We start from the raw sequence: 27,335 nt of genomic DNA on the forward strand, positions 1-27,335 counted from the left end.
TACTCCGCATGAGTCCCTGGTATTATTGATTACCTTGGAATTGTAATAACTACTGCATGCTCGCCAAGGTAAGGAGTACTTTGGTATGCAGCAAGTGTGCTACTGGTGCACATGTACACTTACTTCCATGCACAGTGTACGGAGCACTTGCAGGTATACTACTAGGCATTAGGTATTAGGTCAGTTTAGGTGCAAGTACTTACATACTGTACTTACAGTACTCGCCTACAGTAAGGACAGTACACCCACAAACACAGTGTAAAAGTACCAGTACTTACACACCTCCTCCAGCGCGGTGTTACACCCAGAATGCTGCTGCTGCTATTTAATTTACTCAACACCAGCTGCACAGCGCAATCACATGGTATCCACGTATGGAGGGAGTGTCTCGGCCAACCAGCATAAGGGGCCACGTACCACATGTACGTACACAAGCGCATACTTAAGTATGTAAGTAAATACTCGCACACAATTCGTTTATCGGGCATGTATCCGTAACATGAGTCAAAATAAAACCAGAATCACATCTAAGTAAGCACATGCGCATGTGCGGAGCACAACCACTGTACTCTGTAAGTGCTTACAGAGAGGCAAGGTACTACTACCCTACTTCATCCACAAGTGATAATAATACAAGCAGAGCGCCCCAAGTACTCCTACTGTACGGAGTAAGTACATGTTCAAGCATTACCCTTACATGTGCTTGTACACATAACTGTGCAGTAAGTAAGTAAGTACTTGTACTTGAGTGCTGGTTCTTCTCGCCAGTGGGTGGATGGATATTACTAGGTACCTACCTAAGTAGTAAGTACTAGGTAGATACTCCGTACTTTACTTCTACCTGTAGTTCGGGTAGAATGGAGCAAAGAGTAATACCCCGTACGGAGTAATACAGTAGAACACCCCCGTACGATGCATGCAATGGCAAGCATGGGAACGAGGCAATGCAGGTACGGAGCACGGGTGGTCAATCAATCAAGGTAGGCCCCGCTGAAGATGCATGGCGACGAACCTTTCCAACCGCAGCCGCCGACGGGCGCCAGCAGGGTAAAGCCGAAAACGAAGAAGAAAAATGACTGGCATGGGCGGCCGCTCCGCAAAAGCTTATCTAGGCCCGTCACGGCGGTGCCTGCGAGCAATGTATTGAACCATCGGCGGGGTTCCCTCCCTGCTTCCGTGCGTCGGTGGACGCGTCAGAAAAGTCATTACTCGCCGTGCTCGAGCAACGAACACAAGCACATGTATCATGTGCTCCGTACATGTGCATGGGATAAAACACCCCAAGTGTACAGTAGGCATTCGGGGTGCGGCCACTGTCGAGAGGGCGAAACCTGTTCGGCCTGTTTCTCGCTCCCCTCCACAGTTTGGGCGGGTGGGGGTGGGCTCGGGGGGGGGCGCAAGGGCTGGCGGGGCCTTCATTTAAAACGCGGCAGCCTGCGGACGAAGGAGTCAGCTTCGATGGGGAGACAATGGCATGTTTGGGTTGGGGCCGCTTGCGAATCCCTGCGAGGGAACATGACGCAGCGGTCGCCTCTTCCTCGTGCGGCCTGTTGTTGTTTTGCCCACTTGGCCGTGGTGGGATGGATGGATGGATTGGCGGTGGTGTCGGTTGAAGAGGGAAAGCCTGGTGTAAAATCTTGGCCGCCGCTGGTGGCCGCAAGCTGGTTTGCTGGAGCTAGCCAGTGCGGGTGATGTTGCGGCGCCGGTGCTGTTGCTGGTTGGTGCGGCATGGGTCCCTTATCAATGCAGGTGTACGGAATAGTGTACAATACAGTATTGTTATTAATTAATCGATACAGGTTCTCCGTGCGCGTATACTTATGTACAAGTGCCGCCTGTGCACACAAGTACAGTCAGTATACGAGGACTTGGTAAGTGCAAGCCCTGTTCCCTAATGGCGGGTAGTGGGTGCCTTGTACTGCAGGTACAGTAAGTACATGTACTTGCCACTAGGACAGAGTAATACATACCTTACTAGGTACCTAGGTAGTAAATACAGACTGTTGCAAGTACGGAGTACAGTAGAGTACAGTATAGTACAAGTATTACTGTAATACTCCGCACAAGGACTCCGTACAAGGACTCCGTACTGTAACGTCCTTGTGCATGTACTGTAAGTACTTGTACTCAAGAACAGCCGCGGATGGACGAGTACTTGCACACCTACTCCGTACTTGGTGTTAGTATACAGCACTGCAGGTATGCGCATGTACAGTATCCGTACTTTTACGGGTACTTGTAGGCACATGCACCAGATACAAGTTCTTGGTGTGAGTGCATGTACAGCACAAGTACATACCTGCCGCACCATGTGCGTACGGTAGGTACAAGTACCTGTATCCTTGTACATGGGCATGTGCATGCACTAATGTTTGGACGCAAGATTCCGTCTCTTGCCGCCTTGCCCGATACGTTCGCAGTTCGGTGTCTGAGGAACTCGTACGACGCCGACACTAATACCACATGCAAGCACACTTGGAGGCGAGTTATTGGCATTAGGTTGGCACCCGCTCACTCGGCGGCTGTGCTTTTTCTGGTGTGCCTCGACCTTGTTTCGTGGTACGAAGGTGCTGCCGTTGGCGGGTGCGTCTGCAAGTACACGCAAGTACTTTTCATGTGCTCCGTAGGTACCTGTACTTGCCCTGCACAGCTCGGCACTGCGGTGCTCCGTACTTGCACATGGTTGGTTGGAATCCCACGGCAGGGTTGGCTGGAGTTTGCTCGCGGCGTCGTCATATCGGAGCTAGAGTACAACTACATGTACATGTACCTGTTGTTGTACTTGCAGGTACGGAGTAATTACAGTACTTACATGAGTACTAATAGTACGAGGTGGATCTTGACCACGGCCCACGGTTTTTTTTCATCACCTCCGTTCTGGAACCTCCTCTTCGCGCCATAGGACGGACAGACGGACGGACGGGTGGGCGGACGGACCCAAGCTCGTGGCTCACGTCAATCATATCCTCCTCACTCTTCCTGCCCTTTTCTTCTTCCATCCTTTCTTCCCACGAGTACGTACTTACTCGCAGCTTGCCGCACGGTACCGCTCTTCCTTGCCTGCTTGCTTGCTTGCCTGCCTGCCTGCCTGCCTTCTGCCTTGGCCGCCTGCTCGCTCGCTCGCTCGCTTGCTTGTTCCATCCCAATCCACCATCCATCCGCTCGTTCGCTCCTCTCCATACAGGATTCAACCCTTCTCCTCCCCCTCTCGCATGGGAGCTTCATGGATGACATGACATGAATTCCCTGGCCCAGGCCCCGATTCCAGCACAGCCAAGCTCCGCCCACGCAGAACGCATAGCTTCGTCGACGGAAACCACCAACCCTACGCACACGACGGCGGCGGGCGACGAGGCCGGACGCGCACCTTCGCATACCGTCCAGAACTATACCTCGCCGCGAGCGTAGCGTCGGATCAGCGGGCACGGCCAGCCAGAGGCGAACAAACGGCCTACCATGCGCCCGGCTCGGCTCGTCGCACTCGCGGGTGCGGCCGCCGTGGCCGTCACCACCTCCAACGCCCCGACGACGGCGCCGGCGACAACCCTCTCCGTCGCCTGGACCGCCGTGGAGGACCATGTCGGCGACGACGCCGGTTCCTCTCGCTCTGCTTCCCAGCCGAACACATCCGGTGAGTCGTCTTCCGCGTCTCGCCTCGAGCCATGACGCCCCCCCCCCCCCCCCCCCGAGTCGCTTTCCATCCGCTAATCTTAGGCCAGCCCACTTCACTTCCACCAATGTCTCAACCACACGGGCCAATGCCACCGCTAGTCACTCCCATGCCGTCGAGGTCGCCGGGGGCGCCATCCCGCAGCAGATGCAGGCTTCCATGCTCGGCCTCCTCGGCTTCTGCATCATGGGATTGATCATGTTATGACCAGGAGGAGATGGCGATTCGCATGCCGGGGAACGACGCTGCGCAACATGTCGCAGCAACTGCTCAGGTCATTCTCGACGAGATGGCCACGATATAACACGCTTCAGGCAGGTCCGGCGTTTAATAGCATAATGATACCACCCGCCTCGGCGCCATCCGTCACGGATCGGCGCCGTGGCTTTCGCTGCCCGAGGCAGAAGAATAATACAGACAATTTTTTTTCAACTCGTACGCATCTTTGGTCTCGTGTGCCGGGTCACCTGGCGGACGCGAGCCCGAGCATGGTGACGAGGCCGACGGAGCCGTGCCGTGGCTGGCATCCCCCATGCATGCACGTCTAGGGTACCGGGACGGCAGAGGATGCTTGTGACGAAAACGAGACGAGGCGGCCTCTTTGACGGGTAGGGTGCGCCTACCGCGAAAGGTCACACACTTTCTCAACGGCACGAGATCTCGTGCGGCGGGCGAGAATGCTCTCTCGATACACCCGCACCGTCGATCATCGTCTCCTGCTGCCCCGCAGCGGCCTGTCCATTTCGGTTCCGGCCATCACGCGAGCGATGGTTGCTGTCCGAGACGAACCCGTCCATCGCGGGTACGGGAGGCCAACCCAGTGCCACGGCGAGCACGGCCACGTTCCGATGCCCCGCAGCCAACGGGACAGGCCAGCAGAACAATGCACGCCGCGTTCCCCCGGTGGCCGACTGTACGCCGGCCCCGCCACGTCATGCGTTGGGGAGTCGGACGAGAGCGGCAAAGGCTACGGGGAGCATGACGGCCGACCACTCTCCTCGACCCCATTCGTGACCGAGGTTGGGTTGCGAAATTCTAGACCCATGTCGAATATTTCCTCGTCCAAGGGGAAATGCTCCGCTGTCGCTCGGGAGGAGGGCTCGTTGACGACGGCCGTCGGCCCTGGCGTGACTTGAATCCGCATCTTGTGGCAACTGCCTTCGTCTCCGTGCCTCTTCTCGAGACGCCACTAGACGGCGATGGCCTGGCCGTCCGAGTTGGCCGGCGGCGGCGGTTTGGGCAAATCATCCTGCCGCTGCGTTAGTCGGGATGCGACCCGCCCACTCCGGCCGAGGGCAACGCACGAGATCAAAGATGACGCGAATCATCAGGCTGCAGCTGGGGCAGACGGCAATGTCCTGCTCGTCACGGAGATCATCGAGGGCGATTTGGAAGCGATCGCCGCACGGACACGGGTAGTGGTAGAGTTGCTGAGCCTCGTCAAAGGTCATGTCCTCGATCTCGATCTCGTCGTATATTGAGACATTCTCGTCGTCCGACATGGTGGCCGCTGGTTTCGACGTCTGATTTTGGTCAAAGGTGGGATGGTGATGGAGAAATTGCGGGTGCTGTAATTTGCATCAGTCCTGCTGGAAAATCGACGCTGGCGTCGTTCTTGCAGTGGGGTTTTGTCGAGCCCAACGGTGGGTGCTGACTGAGCAGCGAGCATCAAGCGATGAGGTAAGTAAACTTGTAAGTAGGTGGACTGTAAGTAAGTAATACGGGGTACGGAGTACTTGTGTTCATACTGTAGTTAAAGCATAAAAGCACGAGTAATATTAATCCTCACTAGCGAGCGGCCTGGCGAATAGTCATGTATGTTCCAGTCCGGCACTGAGTGGCGCTATTCATTTGCCATGGCTAGGTAATACTAGGTACTGCGCAAGAATTACTCTCCGAACAGCGTACCTGTAATGAGATGCAAGTACGTACTAGGTAGGTTCAGTGCATTCTACAAAGTACAGCGTAAGTACAAGGGTAATTACCAGCAGCTTTCGACCGAATAATTATTAGAGTGCCGAGTATTTCGGAGTACGCAGTACTTACACCTACACTCCCAGGCCCCGCCTGTCGGTCCTGTCGGCGGGCTTGGTGAAAACAGACACCCCAGAATCGAGGCAAGATTCGTCGTGCGCGCTGTTCAGTTTCGCTTCCCGATCCCAACCATCAACCACCAGTCATGTATACGCGTACGTGTGCCTGTGTGGAAGAGGCTTCGGGACAGGCCAAATGCGCCGTCGAGTACCTCATGCAGGTTCGTGCATTTGTCACCATGATCGTACATGAACACCCACATACGTACAGTTGCGTCCTGGATTCGGCTTGTACATCACGAACAGGGGCGAACCGAAACATTTTCCAACCGAAAAGGCGAATAGCACACAGAAAAAGACTGGCAACCCGCAAACCGCAGATCCAGTGCCTGGGAGTTCATTGCTATCCTCCCAACGCAGTGTTCCGTCGAGGTCCAGGGTAGCCTAACCGACGTCGTAGGTACGTAAATGCTTGTACCGACCCTACCCCATACCCGTACATGTGGCTGGTGGAATGCCATGTGGCTCATGCAGATTTTCCCCAGAGGCTGGCCACAGGCACAAGCGGCAGGTGTTCGGCCTTGGCGGTTTGCGCTGGGCAATCACATGCACCCGCTAGGCCCGATACGGGCTGTTGCGCCTACCTTACCTAGGCTGACCTGGGTAGACTTGGCCGAGGGGCAGGAGCCATGGAGGAGCCATGGCATTTTGGGAATGCACGACGCAGTTGCGAGGAATAACAGCAAGTGCACACCGCTCGTACACCGACCGCTACACCTTCTCGACCTCCACCGATCCGACACCGACGGCCACCTGTCCTGTCCTGCCCTGTCCTGCTCGGTGCGAGGCAAGATCCGTCTTCCTCTCGCCTTCACCCCGACGCAGGCTCCTGTGCCGATGAGGGAGCACGCTCGCCAGCCTGCCTGCTTGAACCGAGCTTGAGGGAATCGAACCGCTTGCCCTGCCCAGCTGCCCGGGCCTGCTCGCCGTGTCCACCGCCGAGGCACGTCCGCGACGGCACCCGCAACAGCCTCGACGACGGCATCGACAACGGCGTCGACGCCGACATCCATTGGCGCGTTCCGCCCACAGCCGATGCGCCACGCCCTTCGTCGCCCCTCCGCCTCCTCACGCGACCTCGTCCGTCGCTCCCACAGCTGCCCGTGCCGTGAAGCCAGAGTCAAAGCCGGACCGAGAGCGGCAGTCGCGCAGCCATGGGATCCATGTCCAAGCTGAGCCGTCCCGGGGACCGGACCGTCGGCCGCATCGTCTCCGACCTCACCCGCCTCTATCTGGCCAACCGCACCCGCATCTCGCGCGCCGTCTGGATCACCCTCTTCGTCGCCCTCGTCAACCGCGTCCGCCACGCCATCTCGGAGCAAAAGGCGGCCTCCATCCGCGATGCCGCCCAGCGTTCCGCTCGTCGCGGCACCGTCTCGACCGCCGACGACGATGACCCCGCCGCGCCCAAGAAGAAGGTCGCCCTGAACCGCGAATTCTTCCGCTCGCTGCTGCGCTTGCTGAAGATTGTCATCCCCGGCTGGCGAACCAAGGAGACGAGGCTCCTCATTAGCCACAGCTTCTTCCTCGTCCTGCGCACTCTCATCAGCTTGAGAGTCGCCGAGATGGACGGCGCCATCGTCAAGGCCCTCGTCAAGGGTAACGGCAAGGAGTTCCTCACCAACATCGTCTGGTGGATGTTGATCGCCATCCCGGCCACCTGCACAAACTCGATGGTGAGACCCATGGCCCCCCCGAGGCCGACGCCGTGAGGAGCTGACACCCGACTTCGTAGCTGTCGTACCACCAAGCGGAGCTGTCGCTCAAGTACCGCTCAAGACTGACGCAGCACATCCACGACAAGTACCTGTCCAACTTGACCTTTTATGGCCTCTCGGCCCTCGACGACCGGATAAAGAACCCGGACCAGCTGATTGCCGTCGACGTCTCCAAGTTCTCCAACAGCCTCGCCGAGCTCTTCAGCAACCTCGCCAAGCCACTCCTCGACATGGTAGGCCCCCCCCCTTAGTCAGTGACGCTGACGCTGGCACTGGTGCTGAGTTACTGACCTCCTCAGACCATCTACACCTACTCACTCTCCAACAGCGTCGGCGGCGAGGGCGTCGTCTTCATGTCCCTCCTGGTCCAGCTCTCGGCCAACATGCTGCGCGTCCTGACCCCCCCCTTCGGCAAGTACGTTGCCGACGAGGCGAGGCTCGAGGGAGAATTTCGCTTTCAGCACTCGCGCCTCATCGACTACAGCGAAGAAGTCGCCCTTTTCGCCGGTCACGATGCCGAAAAGGACACGCTCGACAAGGGCTACTTCACCCTCATCAAGCACGTCAACTACATCCTCCGCAAGCGCTTCTACCACGGCTTCATGGAGGACTTTGTCATCAAGTATTTCTGGGGTGCCCTCGGCCTCATGCTCTGCAGCGTACCCGTCTTCGTCAAGATCCCCGGCCAGGTCGCCATGAACATGGGCGACAGGACCGAGTCCTTCGTCACCAACAGACGCATGCTCCTGTCCGCCTCCGACGCCTTTGGCCGCATCATGTTCTCCTACAGGGAAGTCATGGAGCTTGCCGGCTACACCTCGCGTGTTGCCTCGCTCCTTGACGTCATGGACGATATCCAGTCGGGCCACTTCGAGAAGAAGCTCGTCTCATCCTCGGGCATCGAGGACAACGAGGCGGTCCTCCAGGGACGTGGCACCGTCCACGAGAGCGAAAATATAACCTTTATCAATGTGTAAGTCCTTCCCTCCGCGACCCTTGATACCGAGGTCAGACAGACACCCCGCCGAGCCGAGCTGACGGCTGCCAGCCCCATCGTCTCACCCAACGGAGACGTCTTGATCAAGGCACTCTCCTTTTCCCTCAAGCAAGGCGACCACCTTCTTGTCGTCGGCCCCAACGGCTGCGGCAAATCCTCCCTCTTCCGCATCCTCGGCGGCCTCTGGCCCGTCTACGGCGGCACCGTATACAAACCTCCCTTCAGCGCCATCTTCTACATTCCCCAGCGCCCTTATCTCTCCCGCGGCTCCCTCCGTCAGCAGATCATATACCCGGATTCCCTGCGCCAGATGCGCTCCCATGGCGTCACCGACGCAGACCTGCTCGCCATCCTGAAGACCCTCGGGCTCGAGCACCTCGTCGAGCTCTACGACGAGGGGTGGGATGCTGAAGCCGAATGGCGCGATGTGCTCTCAGGTGGTCTGCAGCAGCGCGTCGCCATGGCCCGCCTATTCTACCATCGCCCAAAGTATGCCATTCTCGACGAGTGCACCAGCAGTGTAACGCTCGACACGGAAAAGGTCATGTACGACAACGCAAAGGCCCTCGGAATCACCCTCATGACCGTCAGCCATCGCCGGAGTTTGTGGAAATATCACACTCACATTTTGCAGTTTGATGGTCAGGGCAACTTCATCTTCACCAAGCTTGATGCCGACAAGCGCCTCAAGCTCGAGGACGAGAAGGAGGAGCTCGAGGTCAAGCTGCGCCAGGTCCCGGAGCTCGAGAAGAGAATGGCGGAGCTGGAGGCCTTGTAAGAGTGCCATGCACTCCCCCCCACGCCAGGTCGATGTAGGGGTCGGATGATTTTCTGTCGAGGATATCCATTGCAAATACCAAACTGAGGGCTTTTTGGCAGTCTCCAATTCACTATTTCTCCCATCACCGCCGTACAACCATGACATCGTAGATTTTTAGTCTCAATGCAGATCAAGATCAGTCTTACCAGCTCCTCTGCGAGGTCTCGGCCTTTGCCAATCGGCATTGACAATGCGAGCAGGCCAGCGACGTTTAGTCACACAACCGAGGGCAAGGCGAAACAAAGATGACAGTGACATGAAGTTAGATTTTGATACAACACGGCCCGTTGTATCCAGAACACCTAGCGGCACAGGCCCTAATATCTGTACACGACAACAGAACAATGTACAAAAGCTTTCAAAATGCCCCCCATGATGAAAAAGCATTTCAGCTGCCATCATTGTGTACATGCCGCGATATGTACTCTTTTACCTTGCACCACCCGCAACCCTTTCCATCTCCTTCTCGATTTATACAAAGTAGAAAATACAGACTTTCTTCATGCGCGGACGACCATGCCACACTGTCTGCTCTGCCAAGCTCATCCATGGCAGCTGCTGTGACGGACGTGACGCAGACAGACCAGCGTTGCGCAATCAACTTATTCTTCGTCAACACTTCTCATGACTCCACTCACTTTGCTGGTTTTCTTGCCTAGCTTCAGCATGCTGAGCCTCTTCCTCACACTCCCTCCCCGCTTCACTAAGCCAGGCCCCTCTGAGTCGAGAGACTTGTCATCTTTTGTGGAACCTCTGTCTAGGCTCTGCTTACTTGCCGAGCTGTTGCGTCTTCCCATGCCGGCATCTTCGTTGCGACCAAAGTCACCGTCCATGGACTTGGACATGAATAAGCTCTGTCGACGACGTGCACCCTTGCTCAAGCTGCGCCTGATGGCGGATGCCATGTCCGTTCCGGAGTTCACCCCTACGGGCTCGGGGGTTTGCTCTGGTTCTTGCCTTCGCCCGGCAAGGAAGCTGAGCCGGGTGCCGCGTTGCCGCAGGGAAACCCGTTGGCCGATCGATGCCTCCTCGGCTTTGATTCCGATGAGCGGGCTTGCAATGTTGGGCCACTGCGGGCTGTGACCGAGAGACGAAAGAGAGCGTCTAAACGCCGTGGACGGGGTTGACGAAGCCGGTGGCGCTGGCGTTGAAGGTGCGAACATGGCAATCTCGGTCTCGTACCTCCTCTCAAAGTCTGCAACCGTCAGTCATGTCATCCTAGCCGCAACAACGGGGAATGAACTCACGTCCTGTGAGCTCTACGTGTTTTTGCGAGGCAATATCGCTGGCACGTCGCGAAAATAGAGCCAGACACCTCTTGATCGTCAAGGCATGATCGACCAAAGCCATCTTGATGGCGACATCCATAGGCCCGAGCTCTGCTTCCGCCTCATAGTTCTCGTCGTCTCGGCCTTCAAAACTCGGCAGCAGCTTTCGATAGTGGGCAACGCTGTTCTTGGACGACAGGCTTACCGACGCCGACACTGCATCGAGCAGCTGCTGTGCGTTTGATTCGTCACCATCAGCCAGGCGGCGCTCCAGTGCCGTCATCTCCTGCGTCTTGCGGATGATTCGTTCCAGCGCCGTTTCATGCGCCGACAGTCGCACTTTGTAGCTGTCGACGATCTCACTTCGACGGAGAAGGGTGGGGAACGGTTCGGCAGTGGTTAGCACGACCTTTTCCGCATGGTGTTCCTCCACATCGGATCCCGAGGTGTTGCGCATCGTCGTGAAGGTGAAGCTCTGAGGATGAGAAGAGAGCAGGAAATCGCGGACGCCCGGGGGGACCCGAGTCCGTTGGAAAGTCTGGTGAGTCAGGTCACGGTGAGGTGTGACGGCCGAGATGATGAGAAACTGTCCCTCGACTTCTTCCACGTCACCATTCGTGACGATCTGAGCGGATGGGTACTGCTCCTGCATGCGATCGGTGAAAGCGGACGCTCGCTCGACGAGCGATCCCTCGTAGATAAACTCCTTGTCACGCATGCCCGAGGGGAACCCCAGGCCCTTGTAGACCACCTTGAAGTATCTCGGCACAAGCTTGTCGCTCTTCGATATGGTCTCGTAGATGGTCGCAATTGCGCGCTCTGTCCTTGCCAGCTTGGCAAAGTCAAACACGTTCGTCTCGTATTGCACCTGGAGCTCCTTGTACGCCGTCAACGCGTTGCTCCAAGATTCAGCTTCCTCGAAGTGCTTGACCATGTCAAAGTAAATCTTTTCCTTGCGCTCAAACATTGTCTGGGCCGGAAATTCCGGCTCCACCAAGGCTGGCGTCTGTTGAGTGGGATCCCACTCGTAGAGGTCGGCATGCAGGCGCAGTGCGAGGCCTGCCTCTGCTTGATTCCCACTCTCGGCCTGGAAGCTCGCCAGGTGGTGAACGTAGCGCACGAATATCTCTTCCTTCTGCATGTCTCGCAGGAATTCCATCAGCCGGAGCCGGTTGATGATGTTGGAGGCCTCGTTGCCGCCATCGCCGCCGTGGACAGCAACGAGCAGATCGAGGAACTCGTCCAGAGTGGCGACCAGCTCACGGATGGCCGCGTAGAGCGGATCGTCGGGTATCTCGGACAGAAGGGTGAAACGCTGCAGCAATTCACCGATGAAGAGCTTCTGGAGGATGCTCTCCGTCAGGGGTTTCGTCTTGAAAAACTGATCCAGGCACTCGATCATCTCCGTTTGGATGACGGTGAGGTCCTCGCTCAGAGTCCACTCGCTGACAATCATGGTTTGCAAAACCTCGACCGCCATCTTCCGCAGTCCTTCGTGGACACTCAAACATAGCTCGGCGATGGGGCCGACAAGAGCCGGGACGTACTGAACCTGGTACCCGCCAAGCTTGGGCAAGCCGTACCGAGCGAGCTCATCGGGTGCCGTTTCCCAGCCGATTGCTTCCCAGGTCCTGCGCAGAAGCTCGGCTCCGTCCTCGCGCACATCGCCCGCAATCTTCCACACGGCCCTTCGCTTTTGTTCGGGAAAGGTCTCGAGAGCAAGCGACGGACTCCCAACCAGCTTGAGAAGAGTGTTGAAGAAGACTTTCCAGAGTTCCGTATTGAAGCTTTCGGCGTCATCGGGGTCAGGAAGGAAGGACTCCAGCATGATGCCGGCCAGATACTGCAACGTACGCATGGTTGACTTGTGGTGGTAGATGTACACGCTCAACCAGCCCGACGGGAAGGCGGCGCCAGTGAGAATGCTCATGTGCAGCTCGAGCAGTTTCTCGAGAAGGATGGCGAGGTTGCCGTCGGCGAGCTCGAGTTGCAGGCCGGCGGGAGTGCTCGAAATGGCCGACAGGATGGCCGACAGCTCGACCAACGCCTCATCAAGGGAGTGCCTCTCCTTGACCGAACTGGACGGGAACGGATAAGAGGTGGGAAACAGAAGAGAGAGTCGAGCGCGGCGCTTTTGCGGTGACGAGAGGATTGCCATGTACGAGTCGATGATGCTAGGCACGTGGTCGGGAATCTCGGGACCAAGGTGAGGGACCTGGCTTGCAATGATGGAGCAGCACAGGCGGACCTGGTCTCGCCATTGATCATCAACCTGTTCGACGTGGCCCCAATGGGGAGATATCCATCGAACGGTGTTGGCACAGAGCGCCGCGTTCTGATCCGGGTGAGCAAAGAGGTCGAGCTTCGAGTAGTTGATGATTAGGATGAGCTTGTAGAGGATCAGCTTCCCCTTCACATTGGTGCAGGAATCCATGAAATCGATGGCAATGTGAACAATCTCCTCGGTCGTCAGGAGGCCGGTGAGCTCCGGCAGCCAGGTGTGAAAGTGCTGCACGGCCAGCGTCTGGCTGCCGACGAGGACCGGGGCAGGGTTGCACATCATGGCGTCCAAGGCCTTGAAGATGGTCCGCAGCTGGCGCGTGAACCCCTGCGGGGAAGACTTGATACCGATGACGGCCTCCTTTGCCTTCATCTGCCCTCGAGCATGCTTGATGAACTTGAGGATGTGGCGGACGACCTTGAAGGTCGTCCTCAGCTTGCGGGCCGTCTCGGGCTCCGTGGGGTCCTGGAGGAGGCGGGTGAAGGCGCGGACCAGGCTTGCGGCGGCAAAGGGGTAGTTGAACTTGCCCTCGGCGTAGTGGTCAACCAGAGGCCCGAGGTTGAATCTCCGGTCGTGCACGATGCCGAGAACCTTGACCAGGGCCGTGAGGACCAAATCCTCGAACTCGTCGTTTTCCGAATGCTCCACAAGCATGCCGAACAGACCGTCGAGAACATCACTCAGCAGTTTGACAACCTCGATCTCGGGAACGAAGATCAGCCGTCTCAGCACCGAGGTCAGGCTTTCGTGCGACATGTTCTTCCAGTGGAGAATTCCCAGTATCACCCTGTCTTGGGAGAACCTTGTGCTGCAGAGAAAAGAGTCGACAAGGAGGACGGCCAAAGGTCCGGTGACGTCGGCGGAATGCTGATCCCTGCCACGAGGCGCCCAGGGCAGCGAGAGGTAACCGCCTCTCCCGGAAGGACCGGCGTGGGCCGTCGAGGTGTTCTCGTCCAGCTTGTAGAGCAGGAGGCCGTGCCGGCCATCGCGGGTGAAGGCTTCCTGGTCCCACAGGGGCAGATGCGCGACGGCGAAGGGCGGGTTCGGCATGTCGGAAAGAAAGAGCACGACATGAGCGGTGGGCACGTCGGTGGGCGACAAGGACAATCGAAGCGTCTGGTTCCAGGCCTCCCCCCTTTCCACGGCGGCAGACCTGAAGACCGAGACGGGCTCCCTGTTGGACGCGGCGTAGATGCAGTTGTCGAATCGCTGGCCGTCGGGGCCACGAACCTCGAGGGTGACTTGCAGATTCTGGCCCTGCAGACCGGGTGGCATGCTGGTCGCGCTGCCGCCGAATCTCGAGAGCAGGTTTTGGCGAGCCAAGGCGGCTGTGTTGACTGTCAGATAAATGTCCGACCTGGGCTGCGTCGGGGCGCCGGAGAAGCCGATCCGGCTCGTCTTGGAGACGGCCGAGAGGAGGGTCGGGGTGGCGTTGATCAGGGCGTCGGCGTTTGGATGGTTGAACATGCGGAGGCTCAGCTGGAGCCGCTCGCCTCTCCGGGATTTCTCAAAGCAGCCGGTCGACTTGCCCAAGACTTCGCGGATAAGCGGATCCCACTCCTCCCCGTCCTCCTCATCGGCGGTGAGGCGTGGGGTCGGGGACCAGATGCTGATGACCTGCTCCACCTCGTCGGTTTGCTTCGCGATGGAGTTGAGCTTCAGGACGCCCACTCCGACAATTCTCATGGTTGTCAGGGGGCCATCCGCGGCGGCGGCCGCTCTCGAGTCGGAGGTGCCAGGAGGAGGATGGCCGGCATTGCTCGGCGTGGCACCATCGCGAGAAGAATCATCTGCTCGCTCCGGAAGGCCGTTCAGTTTCGGCACGCCGCTGGCTCTCGAGAGGGCCGTCCGGCCGTTCTTGCCGCTCCACATCAAGCTTCTCCTGGAAGCCTTATTCGCCGTCGTGGGGGCTGATCTTGGGTGGCCTCTCGAGGAGTCGACATGGTCCGTCGCCGTGCCGGAATGGGACTGGGGGGCGAGTGATGGAATCTTCTGCGTCGCAAGGACCTTGACGACGAGATAGAGGTCGGAGTCCGCAGAGGGAGCATCGCCGATGTCTTGGGCGGAAAGTTCGGCGAAGAGGGTCCTCGCCGGCTCGCTCTGGGTTAGATTTCCCATGGTGCCGCCGGAGGGAACGTCGACGCTGAAGGACTCGAACAGGTTGGACATGTTTCCGTGGGGAGGTTTGGAGACGAGATGAATGGACAAGGACATTTCCTCGGCCGAGGAAGCGGCAAATCCCTTGACCTCGAGCAGAAGGTGGTATAGACTGGAGAGTTCGGCCACGGGCTGGGGAGGCTCCTCCAGAAGGCTCATGTGGGACTGCAAGCTCGTGACCTCGACGACGGAATCATCGGCCGTCAGAACGCGACCGCGGGCGGCCGGGTCCCGCACGATGACCTCGCCGCCGCAGAGCTTGTTCACCTTGACCAGGTCCCAGACGGTTCGCTCCCGCAGCCGATGGTACTCGTTTGCCGTGAGGACATTGTGGAGAAACTTTTGGCGGTGAAGGTTGAGGCTCGTGATGAGCTGCGAGAGCTTGTCGAGCTCGGCGTATCGGCGCGACAGAAGCAGCTCGTGGAGGTTCGTCGAGTGCCACTCCCGCAGGCAGGAGGCAATCTCGTCGATCAAGGGCTCCGAGGCCGAAGTCGGCGTCTCGTCTCCGATCTTGAGCATCGGGACCGGCGCGGCGGGCCGCGGAGCGTCGACGTCCCTCTCGGCGGGGGCGGACACGTGGCCGAGGGTGCCGTTGGGAAGCTCGCTCAACGGCCTTCTCCGCACGGTGAAGCTTGCGGCGCTCAGCTTTCGCGCCGTCGGCACCGTCGGGTCGACAAGGCTGCTCTTGGCCGCGTCGCTCGAGGGCCTTGCGGCGGCCGTGGACGATGGGGGCTCATCCGCCTCCGACTCGGTCTGGGTTCCGTTTCGGCCGCGATGCTCGTCGTCGACGACCTGTTGGCCGTCCCGTTCGTCCGATTCGCCCAGCATCTCTCGTACCTCGACGCAGCTGCGAGGGAAGATGCCGCTGAAGACGCGTGCCTCGAGGGTTTGGCCCTTGACGGAGGTCAAGCCGGCGAGCAGGCTAGGGGGGGCAACGAGGTAGCCGCGCAGCCAGCCGCCGTCGGGCGTCTCCTCGATGATGTAGAGCTCATCGCCAATCTCGAGCGGGAGGTCGGCCGGGCCTTCGGCGGCGAAGGGGAAGGTGGCGACGGCGAATGCGATTCGGGGGAGAGGCTGCCAGGGCATCGGACTCAGCGCGGGCGCTCGCAGGCGCCGACCGAAGGGTAGACGGCAGTTGGGTATTCGAGGAAAAATCAATCAACCGAGTGCCAAGTGCTGCCGGACGACGTGGGCAGGTTGTGACGAGGCGGGGAGAGGCGATGACGGTGCAATCCAGTCATCCAGAGGCAGGCACGGCAACAAACTCTCCGCTGCGGTGCGGAAAAAGAAACGTTATCAGCATGGTTTGTCCGTGGCAGGGAAGTGGAAGGGGAGGAAGGGAGGGCTGCCGGCTCCCCACGAGCTCGTACGGTTGAACTCACCGGCCGGCCGGGTTCGAATGCCCCGTTGACGAGTCCTTTGGAGGGACGGACGGCTCAGGAGAATGGCACGCTACGGTCCCGATGAAGTTGGATGTTGGAAATGCAAAGCGGAGAGAGAACGGAGCAAAGGGCACAGATGACCCCTGACCTGTGTTGTACGGTGTACCACGCGAGCGTTGGTACGAGTATTAGCACCATTACTCCGTACTCGTACTCTGTACCTGGACGTAAGTACATTGCAACACACCGACAACCGCTGCACTCTGTACGGAGGCACATGTACTGCATTACTGCAGATACACTGTACTCTGCACTGCAGATACACTGCAATACGCTGTACTGGCTGTTCCTATGATGAACCTTGGAATTTACAGTACTGTAAGTACATGTAGGTAGCGGTACTTGTCTGTATGTGTACGCCGTACAAGCATTACAGTACGTTTACTGTACTTTTTGAGTACTCGCAGGTATCGATGGCTCGCCGAGTCATGTCAACCAGCCATGTACTGTGCGCTGCAAGTATGGAGTACAATTTACGGCACTCTTGTACACCTACTTACAACTAACTACAGTATACGTGTACTTACTATACTAGGTAGGTACCGTACGCTATTACTTGCAAAATTGCTCTTTTTCTCATGCCATCAGATGTTGCAGGAGAGGATTGCGGTATGTTGCATTCGTGAGGTACGAGCAGCGAGAAACTAGTAGGTTTCGTCCTGCTACGATGTACATGTACATTACGATACGAGTGCAGCAAGTATTTGTACGAACTCGTTATTGCAGTACGGAGTACCTAGTACGCATCTAGTACTCTGGGTGTGAGCAGAGCTACAAGAACCAGTATGAAAGCATGGAGTATTCGTACTGTACTCCGTAGTCTGTAGGTGTATTATTGCTCTTACTTACTACCTACTAACTATACATACTGTACATGTAAGTACTCAGGCCTAGACGTGCAGCCCTCTGAAAAAATTCCGTCGCTCATCGGTTGAGCAAGTGTACTTGTACGGAATAGGCGGACACACGACGCTAGGCGTGGCCAGGAACTTGTGCTGGTACGCAATACTGGCACAATTCGCTACGACAACACATGTACCTGTACCTCCTGCGGGCGAATTGAGGCTGTGGCCCGTGCCGGCACGGCGCATAGCGTTCCAGTTTGTGCCAACGCGTGCCTGGAAATGTTAACTGCCACAACCGCTGCTGGTGCACGATGTACCAGAGGAGTGCTGTGTTGGAACAGTTTGCACTGTATGGTAAGTACTACCAACTTGGGGGTCTATTTCAGCAGCATCAACATGGCTCAGCCGATGGGTTTAATTCCCAACTGCTGGCTATTCAGATCAAGTTGGGCGCAATCTTGTGTATTGAACCCGTATTTGTACAAGGCATGCGACGCTTTGGCCACTGGGATGTCACCGAGATATTTCCAAGTCATGCCATTCCTTGACCGATCAGTGATACCTCGCCGATACGGTCAGATTGTGAGTCCTAGCATGTCCCGGAGTAATACCGGACACGTACAAGTAAGTACTTGCGGAGTACACTTAGCATTACAGTACTCCGTACGGTACTCCGTACGGTACTCCGTATGGAGTGCAGAAATACCGTGTAAGCACTACTGTAAGCATATGTAAGTGTAAATTATTGCATGCAAGTAAAAGTAATTAATAATACCTTGCCTGTGAGCCATTGGCGGTGCACGCTGGATTAATACATGAACGAAGTATTATCTAATTCTTACTGTAAGTACTCCGTGTGTACGGAGTACGGAGTACTGTATTACTTACTGTAGTTGTACTGTAAGTACATGTACTTACGGAGTGCTTTACTCGTATTACTTACTTATACTTATTACAAGGAGCACTCCACCCCAAATCGACGAGTCAACGCGCCGATCCAATGAAATCAAAAATGCAGGCATTATTCGTTGCTCACCCCCCCTTCCGCCGTGTATACTTAAGTACTGCACAATTACTTTGGTGGTGGCTACTATGTACAGTATTACCTAAGTACAGTACTTAGGTGTACTTGAGTACTTATTCTATTCCATGATGCTTGCAGGCACGGTAACGTGACCGAATGCGTACCTCTGCAGGTACGACTAATAGTAGCCACTACCTACACCTAGGTGTGCACTTTCTTACTTGCATGCAGATCCTAAACCATGTGAGAAAAGGTGCATCGTTGCCTGTAGGTCTGTAGGACCCGTGCTCGCACTTGTACAGTGAGCTCATCCACTTCAATGAACGAGGTTCTGTCTGCAGGTATTTCACCTGGGCTTCTGTCACAGGACTTCTCGGAATGCGCATGAAGAGTGGCTGTCGAGCGAAGAGTCGCTGAACGAGTGGTCATGGATAGCGTTGACACCACGAAGAAGACAACCGTGAAGCAGTCAGCTGCTGTATTCCACGACCCTGGTACAACGAGTCGATGGGTTTGGGGCATTCGCTCGTCTGCAATGTGCTCCACTCCGGCCAGGCCTTGGTATTGAGCGCTTGATGGTTTGTGTGCCGGCTGAGAGTCTATCATCAACGATACCAAACCGACTCTCTCGTGCCACGCAGGTTGGGAGGCAGGCTCGATGTTCGTAAGCGACCGTCCGATGGATGCCATCTCATCCAGTCGAACCGTTTCCACAATGGCAACAGGCCCCGCTTCGTGCCGGGAACTGGCGGCCGACATGAAGGTGACTCCTTTAATCTTCTGGTGTAGTTGTAGACTCAAGCCTCACCAATGCTGCAGGCCCAACTGAACAAGGCCTCGGGGCCTATATTCTAGAATCTTCGCCATCGCTCGATGCACGCACACGCGCTACTATGCAATGACGCCGCCTCCCAAGAGGCACGCCGTGTAGCTTTGGCATGGCTGGCGCAAGTAGTCGTCGGTTGGGTGGTGGGTGACCTCGCTCTGCATTAGATCGAGCCATTAGATCGAGACTTCTCTGTGCACGATTTGCCCCCAAACCCCGACAACACACACACACACACCATCACTGGACCGGCAGAGACCTTGCACGCCACGACCACCGACCTCCTTTCACCCTCTTTTTCCGACCGCCACAGGCCCTCTACATCCGCAAGCATACATATCTTTCCTTTCCCGTCCTTGTCGTCGTCATTTTCACCCTCTGCTTGCTTGCCCATCATGGGTACCCCCTTCATCACCTTGCTCGAGCCTAGCAAGCTCGAGGGATACCAGGCCGGAGTGCCCCATGACGACCAATCGGCACAGATCCCACGGGCGTTCCTCGACGCCATGGCCGTCCGCGAGACGGTTTTCGTGCACGAGCAGCAGGTGCCGCTCGAGAATGAGTTCGACGACGACGATGCCCGTTCGTGCCACTGGGTCGTCTACGCCAGCATCAACATGACCGAGGAGCTCGAGGTGCGAGACGAGGACGGCAACGTCGTCCAGCCTCGGAGGAGCTCGACAAGGACGACGCCCATCGGAACCATTCGCTTGGTTCCCTTCCCGCACGAGCCCCATCCCCAAAACGGCGGCAGGTATTGGAATGGAGTTTTGGAGCCGGCAGGCGACCGACGAGTGGCGGGCCTCGCCGATGCGTCGATTCCAAGCAAGACGCCCCCGACGGACCGCGCTACCTCGTTCCACGACGGCAAGGAACCGTACGTGAAGCTCGGCAGGCTTGCCGTCGTAAAGGACTTTCGAGGGAACAAGCTCGCCGGCCTGCTCGTCGACACGGTCCTGTCCTGGCTGAAATCGAACCCGACCTACTTCGACCCGAGCATCACCGAGCTCGGCCTCGAACAACTGGGTGCCTCGAAGGAGACGGAGATTCCCAAGTGGAGAGGACTCGTCTACGTTCACGCGCAGGAGCAGGTTGTGGGCGCCTGGACGAAATGGGGCTTCCAAGTCGATGACGCCATGGGCAGGTGGTGGGAGGAGGGCATACCGCACGTCGGCATGTTCCTGCGGCTGCGCATCAGCTCTAAGGAGGCCCGCATCTTGACGTAACCTTCGGGCAACCAGCAATCACACTTGTTGCGAGACGCTGCCGTGGCGTGGGAAGCCAGTCAGGGGACAAGCAGGACGGCCCCAAGTACGTAGGTATTCAATATGACAAACGGTCTGGCCCCACCGGCCGACTTTGGAGCAGGAGCGTAAATTCATTGGGCTCGAGTAGAGCTCAGCCTTTTATTGAGTCTCTAGAGCCATTTGTGACAATCCCTAGCGTTCCCAGACCCGAACGCGAAATGCAATTCTGAAAGATGCCAGAACCACGCCAAGCCGCAATCCCCTCCCGCCAGACACCGTGCCCGCACCATCCGTTTATCGGTTGCTCTTGGCCACGCGCTCCAGCTCGTCCTTCTTCTTGATGGCGTACGAGTTGCTGCTGCCCTTTGCCGCGTTGATCAGCTCCTCGGCCAGGCACTCGGCAATCGACTTGATGTTGCGGAAAGCCGCCTCGCGGGCACCCGTGGTCAGCAGGGCGATGGCCTGGTTGACCCGGCGCAGGGGCGACACGTCGACGGCTTGTCGTCGGACGGTACCAGCGGAGCCGATTCGGGTAGAGTCTTCGCGGGGACCGCAGTTGACGATGGCGTCGACGGCGACCTGGATGGGGTTCTGGTCCGTCATGAGGTGGATCTGCGGCAGCCACGCGTTAGCCATTGCCTTCTTTGAGCCCGAGGGAACACGACTCCCGGACGGGTCGTCGACGACGTACGATCTCGAAGGCGTGCGCGACGATGCGCACCGCCATCAGCTTCTTGCCGTTGTTGCGGCCGTGCATCATGAGCGAGTTGGTCAATCGCTCGATGATGGGGCAGTTGGCCTTTCGGAACCGCTTGACGGCATATCGGCCGGCCGAGTGGGTGACGTAGACGGGGTTTCGCAGGGAAATGTAATCACTGCTCAGTCGCATTCGTCAGCACGCCGTCGCCCCCAAGCCTCCTCTCGCCGTCCGCCTGGATGTCTGCTTCGACGTACGTCAGGGAGATGTCGCGGACCTCGACATCGTAGTCCCACTTGTTGAACAGCTTGATGTTGCCAATCTCCTTGGTGACGTCCCGGGGGAGGACGTCGGAGAGAACAGTGTTCTCGACCTCGATATCGCCGCCGTCAGACATTTTGGCAATTGCAGTCGTGCTTTCCGGACCTGCGGGATGGGTGTTGGAGGGGATTGTCGAGATGCCGGTTTTTCTGTGAGCTGGTTGAAGACGGGCCAAGGCCGATGAGGGTTGAAATTTCGGTGGTGTGGGGACTGGCGAATCAGGCGCCGCCAAAAGTTCGGTACGTACCTTGTGCCTTCAACACCTTAGGGCATGCCTGCCCTGGGTCGGAAACTCCGCCAGGGTCAGACTCAAGTGGGTGTTGGCTTCGCCGGCAAAAATTCCCGTTCCTCCACACTCCGTCGTCAACGTCTAGCACATCAGAACAAAATGGTACGCCGGCGTCAGCCATCCCGTCACGATCGCACCGCGTCGCATCGCGCGAAATGCTAACCCGGACTCTCTCGCCAGGCGCCCGCTGCTGGAGCTAAGAAGCAAAAGAAGAAGTGGTCCAAGGGCAAGGTCAAGGACAAGGCCCAGCACGCCGTCATCCTCGACAAGGCCACGTCCGAGAAGCTCTACAAGGATGTCCTGTCCTACCGACTCGTCACCGTCGCCGTCCTCGTCGACAGAATGAAGATCAACGGCTCCCTGGCACGGAAGTGCATCATCGACCTTGAGGAGAAGGGCATGATCAAGCCCGTCGTCACGCACAGCAAGATGAAGATTTACAGTATGCCCGCGCACCCCGAACGAGGAGGACCATTGGGTGCAAGAAGCTAACGGAATCGGTTGCAGCCCGCGCCGTCGGCGCCGCCTAAGTCATCCGGGTAACGGAAGTCGAGTCTCGGAGGTTGGGAGCCTTGTCTGGCCGTAACGACAAACCGGCCGGGGGATTTGGAAGCATGTTTCACGGCGAACAATGCCTAGATGGAACGCATTTCATGCTCGGTGCAGCATACGGGACGGGAGTTGTTTAACTTTCGGCAATGGAATGAAATTACCTTGATGCAAAGCCCCGCCAACCTCTGCAGGCCCTCGTGCTCGCTCGATCGCTCGATGATTCGGCATGTGAGAATAGCAACGTGCGCGTGCGCCCATGTTGAAACCGACATTTCGGTTGTGCCATGATGATGATGCCTACCATTTCTTCCTCTCTGCAAGCCAGCTGGGCCGTTGGAGTCTTGCAAGTCATTGCGCTGCTTGCGACATGACGAGTTTCCTGGGGGCACTGAGGGCACTGAGTGAATTAGACCTGTCATGGTCCATTGAATTGAGTGGACGTAGTAGACCTGCCCAAGATGGATGATATTCAGCTGCATGACCGATGAATCCGAAAGTCGTCATGGGAGGATCCGCGTGCGAATCAACGAAACGCTGGAGGAACCACCACTTTGCCGCGTAGCTTTTGATGAGAAACGATTGCCATGCGCGTTTATGGACTGCCTCGGAAAATGCCAAGTGCAATCACGCTGCCCCTCCCCATTCCCCCCTCTCACCAAGCGCTCAGGTATGTACAGTAAGTACAGTAGACAGATGAACATGCTCAAGTACAGAAAGCAAGTAAACTTATATATTACAAATTGCTGGGCTCATTTGTTCGCCACATGTGTGGCCCAACCAGCACTTGGCCGTGATGACGCCGCACTGGCCTGTTCAATGTGACCGTGACTGTTGCAGCGGTGACGGCTGCCAATTCTACCATGAAGTGCTGCGCACGTGAATAATCAAGAGATTCGTAGTCGAGGTAGTTCACCCCTTCACCAGAGTACACAGTTGTGATATGCGCTTGCTTGATTCGATTCATCATTTTCAGACGATGATCTCTTTCTCTAGCGACTGGCTCAGACGGCCGGAACCGCCTGCACCCAAGCCATGCGACAGAACTGAACTTGGCTACCACCAACTGGGCAAAACCGCCGCGTTCCGAAAACAAGCCCAGAGGCGTTTGATTTTTCCACAACGTAGCAGTTCAAAACCGCATATCCTAGGGCGTCTCGTTCACGCCGAGCATTTGGAGACCTGATACCTTCATTGCAAGGTGGCTGATGGCTAGTCCAGCGTAAAATACTGTCCTTGCATGTACGTACTTGTCATCTCTGCCTTTATGGGAGATTGAGTGAGTGAGGCATGCTCAGACTGGTTGCACCGTGAGGGTGATTGATTAGATCCTATTTGGTCTTCCTAGGCATAATTACGGAGTACGGAGTACGGCATTCGAAGGGGTGAGTTCTAGTGGGTCAAAAAATACTGACCTGCAGTACGGAGCAATGGCAGAATGATGGAACAAAGTACGGAGTAGTACTCCGTAGTTATTACTCGGTTGTAAGTACGTTGTACGTAAGTACAGTACAGTAGTGTAGTAATTAGTATGAAGCGTCCGTACAGAGTACTTGTACTAAAGTACTGCACTCCGTACTTGTACATGTGCACCTATTGTAGTACGAAGACCGAGTACTTAAGCGAACACAAAGTACTGTACTCCGTACTCCGTACAAGCAGTTATTATACAAGTACTCCGTATTACTCCGTACAAGCAGTTATTATACAAGTACTCCGTACTCCGTACTGTACATATTTATACTTACATGTGCCAGGTACATCCTCCCCGGCTCACGTACTTACTGTACGCTTATACTTGTAAAGATATCTTTGTTCACATTCTCATCCTCGTTCACAATGTGCTTGTAGTTGTACATGCAAGTACAGCGTGGGAACACCTACATGTACACTGGGTTGTAGATACCAGTACTCCGTACTGTTCTCCGTACTTTGTGCTCCGTATCCTATCAAAGAAGTCGTAATTGGGTGGTGTCTTACTCCGTACACGTGCAATGCTCCGTAAACGTACTGGTACAGGGAGACATGCAAGAAACCGTGGAAGGGCGTGCTTTAGTAATATTATACTTACAAGTACTTACAGTACACCTACCTACCTGGTTGTTTAGGTATGTGCATGTGAACTTCCTCCCTTGATACGGTGGGGACGGCACGACATGGAATCAACGCGGCTGAGATGTTCTTGCACGTACGGAGTACAAGTACAGGTATTTCTTGCAAATTTAGCTGCACTTCCTCCGTACGGAGTACTAGTATACCGTTGTTGGTGCACACAATACGGTACATGTACACCGAAGTACTGTTCGTGTTCACCGCAGGTACGTACCTAGCTCGCAATATTTACTTGCAGGCATGTGCACTCGAAAGAGGGCTTGCAACTCTACTGTGCAACTCTACTGTAGGAACGAACCTACATGTAGGTGTACAAGCAGGTGTAGGAGTACGGAGTACGAGGATCCTATATATCGTACTCCCTACATGTGTTGTCATGACGGGTATTAGTTTTGTACTTGAAGTTTACATGTACGGTAGGTAACTCTTTTCTCGTGACCGCGGAGCTGCATCGACTCCGAAACAAGCTTGGGGAGGGGGTGGTGGCCCCTCAAGTTAGTACAAGTACTTGCTGGCAGCAGCGTGGTTGTACTTGTGTTGTACATAAGTACGGAGTAAGTACTTAGTACTTACTTACTGTACTGTAATTACTGTACTTAGGTACTAATATACTTGCAAGTACTTACGGAGTATTGCTTATGCGAGAACCGTCGGTGCACATGTACTCCGTTTGTACCGAGTACCCACCTGCTTGTATTGGCTTGCTTGTTTAGCATCGCTGTCCACGAACCTCCCCCCCCCATACTCGCTGTATGGCACACTGCGGCGAAGCTATTAGTAGGAATTGCATACTGATGTGTCCCAATACCTGAAGGAATTTGATCCTTGAAACTACTGTATCGTTGTTCTGAGCTTGGGATCCAACACTTGGCTGGTGATTCCGTCAGTCAGTGCCTACCATTGGTGGAGTCTTCCCGTCTTGTGGATGGCTCGTTGCTGTGGAAGGAAGAAAAGGAACGAGCCAAGTCGCAGGTGTACAGTAGTACACTGCTGCACAGTACTGTACTTACGTACAGCTCCAGCTTTCCAGAGGTACTGTGCAGGTAATTATAGGTGTACCGGTACGGAGTACAGTACTGTAGCGCGAGAACGTGAGCTGGTACCTAATACCAATCGTTGCTAGCGGGAGTCGAAGAGGACTGTGCTTGGGTATTACAGTGGGCCTGAGGCATCCTATGGCCAACCAAAGCGCGCTCTAGCGCGGCTCGGGTAGATTCGCACTGAAAAGTGTCCCCTTCCTGGCTCCGCCGCAATTTTTTTCCCTCCCCCAATCCCTTCCACCCCGGTGCAGAATTTATTTCGCTCGACTGCCCTGTCCCGTTCTGCTCCTTTATCATCTCCAACTCTCCTCTCAGTCTTTTTGTCTTGTTCTCGGAAGAGCTTTTGCACAACCGTCAACATGTCTACCGAGAAGCAGAAGGTCTTGGGCATGCCGGTAAATACTTCTGCCCCATCCCTCCATGCTCCTTCTCCCCAGTGAAATGCCTGCGCCCTCGTCATGGGCGGATGCCGACGACGACGTATCGGCGTGATTGTGTTTCCGTCGTGTCGATTGACCCCCATGACGTTCACCTTCGCGTTCCTGCCATGAAATTCGTGGCAGCGCTTGATGCGCGCGGTCCGTCGGCAGCTTCGTCCTCGCAGGGATCCGCGGCATCGCTAGGGGGGGGGGAGCTTCGCGCCGTCGCGTACTGTTTCGTTCCTTGCTAACTTGATGGTCTTCATAGCCCTTCGTGGCGGACTTCCTGAGTACGTCATGCACCTGATGGCGGTTAGGTAGATGCGATTGTCACAGCTGTGCAGCGTCGTCCACCGCGTCCACCGCGTCCACCATCGCCGTGTTGAGCTCGGAACTGACTTGTTGCTAGTGGGTGGTGTTTCCGCCGCCGTCTCGAAGACTGCTGCCGCTCCCATCGAGCGTGTCAAGCTCCTCGTCCAGAACCAGGATGAGATGATCAAGGCCGGTCGTCTCGACCGCCGCTACGCCGGCATTGGTGACTGCTTCAAGCGCACCATGGCCGACGAGGGTGCTCTCTCCCTGTGGCGTGGCAACACCGCCAACGTCATTCGATACTTCCCCACCCAGGCCCTGAACTTTGCTTTCCGCGACAAGTTCAAGGCCATGTTCGGCTTCAAGAAGGAGCGTGATGGCTACGGCATGTGGATGCTGGGTAACCTGGCCTCCGGTGGTGTACGTTCCCTCCCGACCAGACCCGAGCAACATGTCCGAGGCTGACCTGGTTCGATGAAGGCTGCTGGTGCCACTTCCATGTTGTTTGTCTACTCTCTCGACTACGCCCGTACTCGTCTGGCCAACGACGCCAAGTCCACCAAGGGTGGCGGTGAGCGCCAGTTCAACGGCCTCATCGACGTCTACCGCAAGACGCTCGCCTCTGACGGTATTGCCGGTCTCTACCGTGGTTTCATGCCCTCCGTCGCTGGTATCATCGTCTACCGTGGTCTCTACTTCGGCATGTACGACTCCATCAAGCCCGTCCTCCTGGTTGGCTCCCTCGCCAACAACTTCCTGGCCTCTTTCGCTCTCGGTTGGTGCGTCACCACTGGTGCCGGTATCGCCGCCTATCCTCTGGACACCATTCGACGACGCATGATGATGACCTCTGGTGAGGCCGTCAAGTACAAGAACTCCTTCGATGCCGCCCGCCAGATCATTGCCAAGAACGGTGTCAAGTCCCTGTTCAACGGTGCTGGTGCCAACATTCTCCGTGGTGTCGCCGGTGCCGGTGTCCTGTCCATCTATGATCAGCTCCAGATGATCATGTTCGGCAAGGCCTTCAAGGGTGGCTCCGGTTAAATCCGATGCCGTTTTCCTACCTTCCTGTATAGACTCGACTCGACTTGCATGTATGAGATGCAACGGGTGGTGGTTCGACCAGTGGACGGGACACAATGACCGACCTCTGGCCGACAAAATTGGAGAAAGGGGAATATGGCGACGAGCAGATGAGAATTGGGGCT

General features: G+C 56.5%; 9 protein-coding genes across 9 annotated transcripts; 6 read left to right on the plus strand and 3 right to left on the minus strand.

Annotated features, from left to right (window-relative positions):
• Positions 1-3,456: 3,456 nt before the first annotated feature.
• DCS_07237 (uncharacterized protein) lies at positions 3,457-3,877 on the plus strand (the record flags this gene model as incomplete). The annotated part of the gene is made up of 2 exons (XM_040804522.1): positions 3,457-3,631; positions 3,720-3,877. The coding sequence occupies 2 exons, from the start codon at positions 3,457-3,459 to the stop codon at positions 3,875-3,877; spliced, it is 333 nt and encodes a 110-aa protein (XP_040654626.1).
• Positions 3,878-4,347: 470 nt separating this feature from the next.
• Positions 4,348-4,806, plus strand: DCS_07238 (uncharacterized protein; the record flags this gene model as incomplete). Its single annotated transcript, XM_040804523.1, has 1 exon — positions 4,348-4,806. The coding sequence occupies one exon, from the start codon at positions 4,348-4,350 to the stop codon at positions 4,804-4,806; it is 459 nt and encodes a 152-aa protein (XP_040654627.1).
• Positions 4,807-4,859: 53 nt separating this feature from the next.
• On the minus strand, positions 4,860-5,172 carry DCS_07239 (diphthamide biosynthesis protein; the record flags this gene model as incomplete). The annotated part of the gene is made up of 2 exons (XM_040804524.1): positions 4,860-4,919; positions 4,975-5,172. The coding sequence occupies 2 exons, from the start codon at positions 5,170-5,172 to the stop codon at positions 4,860-4,862; spliced, it is 258 nt and encodes an 85-aa protein (XP_040654628.1).
• Positions 5,173-6,917: 1,745 nt separating this feature from the next.
• On the plus strand, positions 6,918-9,256 carry DCS_07240 (uncharacterized protein; the record flags this gene model as incomplete). Its single annotated transcript, XM_040804525.1, has 5 exons — positions 6,918-7,439; positions 7,499-7,714; positions 7,781-8,454; positions 8,530-9,064; positions 9,113-9,256. 5 exons carry the CDS (start codon positions 6,918-6,920, stop codon positions 9,254-9,256), a joined length of 2,091 nt encoding a protein of 696 aa, XP_040654629.1.
• Positions 9,257-9,900: 644 nt separating this feature from the next.
• DCS_07241 (putative dock180 protein) lies at positions 9,901-16,090 on the minus strand (the record flags this gene model as incomplete). Its single annotated transcript, XM_040804526.1, has 2 exons — positions 9,901-10,493; positions 10,546-16,090. The coding sequence occupies 2 exons, from the start codon at positions 16,088-16,090 to the stop codon at positions 9,901-9,903; spliced, it is 6,138 nt and encodes a 2,045-aa protein (XP_040654630.1).
• A 3,446-nt stretch (positions 16,091-19,536) lies between these two features.
• Positions 19,537-20,367, plus strand: DCS_07242 (acetyltransferase, GNAT family; the record flags this gene model as incomplete). The annotated part of the gene is made up of 1 exon (XM_040804527.1): positions 19,537-20,367. The coding sequence occupies one exon, from the start codon at positions 19,537-19,539 to the stop codon at positions 20,365-20,367; it is 831 nt and encodes a 276-aa protein (XP_040654631.1).
• Positions 20,368-20,682: 315 nt separating this feature from the next.
• Positions 20,683-21,482, minus strand: DCS_07243 (40S ribosomal protein S5; the record flags this gene model as incomplete). Its single annotated transcript, XM_040804528.1, has 3 exons — positions 20,683-21,000; positions 21,080-21,263; positions 21,343-21,482. The coding sequence occupies 3 exons, from the start codon at positions 21,480-21,482 to the stop codon at positions 20,683-20,685; spliced, it is 642 nt and encodes a 213-aa protein (XP_040654632.1).
• Positions 21,483-21,677: 195 nt separating this feature from the next.
• DCS_07244 (40s ribosomal protein s25) lies at positions 21,678-22,187 on the plus strand (the record flags this gene model as incomplete). Its single annotated transcript, XM_040804529.1, has 2 exons — positions 21,678-21,797; positions 21,876-22,187. 2 exons carry the CDS (start codon positions 21,678-21,680, stop codon positions 22,185-22,187), a joined length of 432 nt encoding a protein of 143 aa, XP_040654633.1.
• Positions 22,188-25,755: 3,568 nt separating this feature from the next.
• DCS_07245 (ADP,ATP carrier protein) lies at positions 25,756-27,171 on the plus strand (the record flags this gene model as incomplete). The annotated part of the gene is made up of 4 exons (XM_040804530.1): positions 25,756-25,791; positions 26,084-26,105; positions 26,225-26,547; positions 26,608-27,171. 4 exons carry the CDS (start codon positions 25,756-25,758, stop codon positions 27,169-27,171), a joined length of 945 nt encoding a protein of 314 aa, XP_040654634.1.
• Positions 27,172-27,335: the final 164 nt, after the last annotated feature.

Source organism: Drechmeria coniospora, chromosome 03 (genome assembly GCF_001625195.1).
Source record: "Drechmeria coniospora strain ARSEF 6962 chromosome 03, whole genome shotgun sequence".
In the NCBI taxonomy this organism is placed as follows: domain Eukaryota; kingdom Fungi; phylum Ascomycota; class Sordariomycetes; order Hypocreales; family Ophiocordycipitaceae; genus Drechmeria; species Drechmeria coniospora.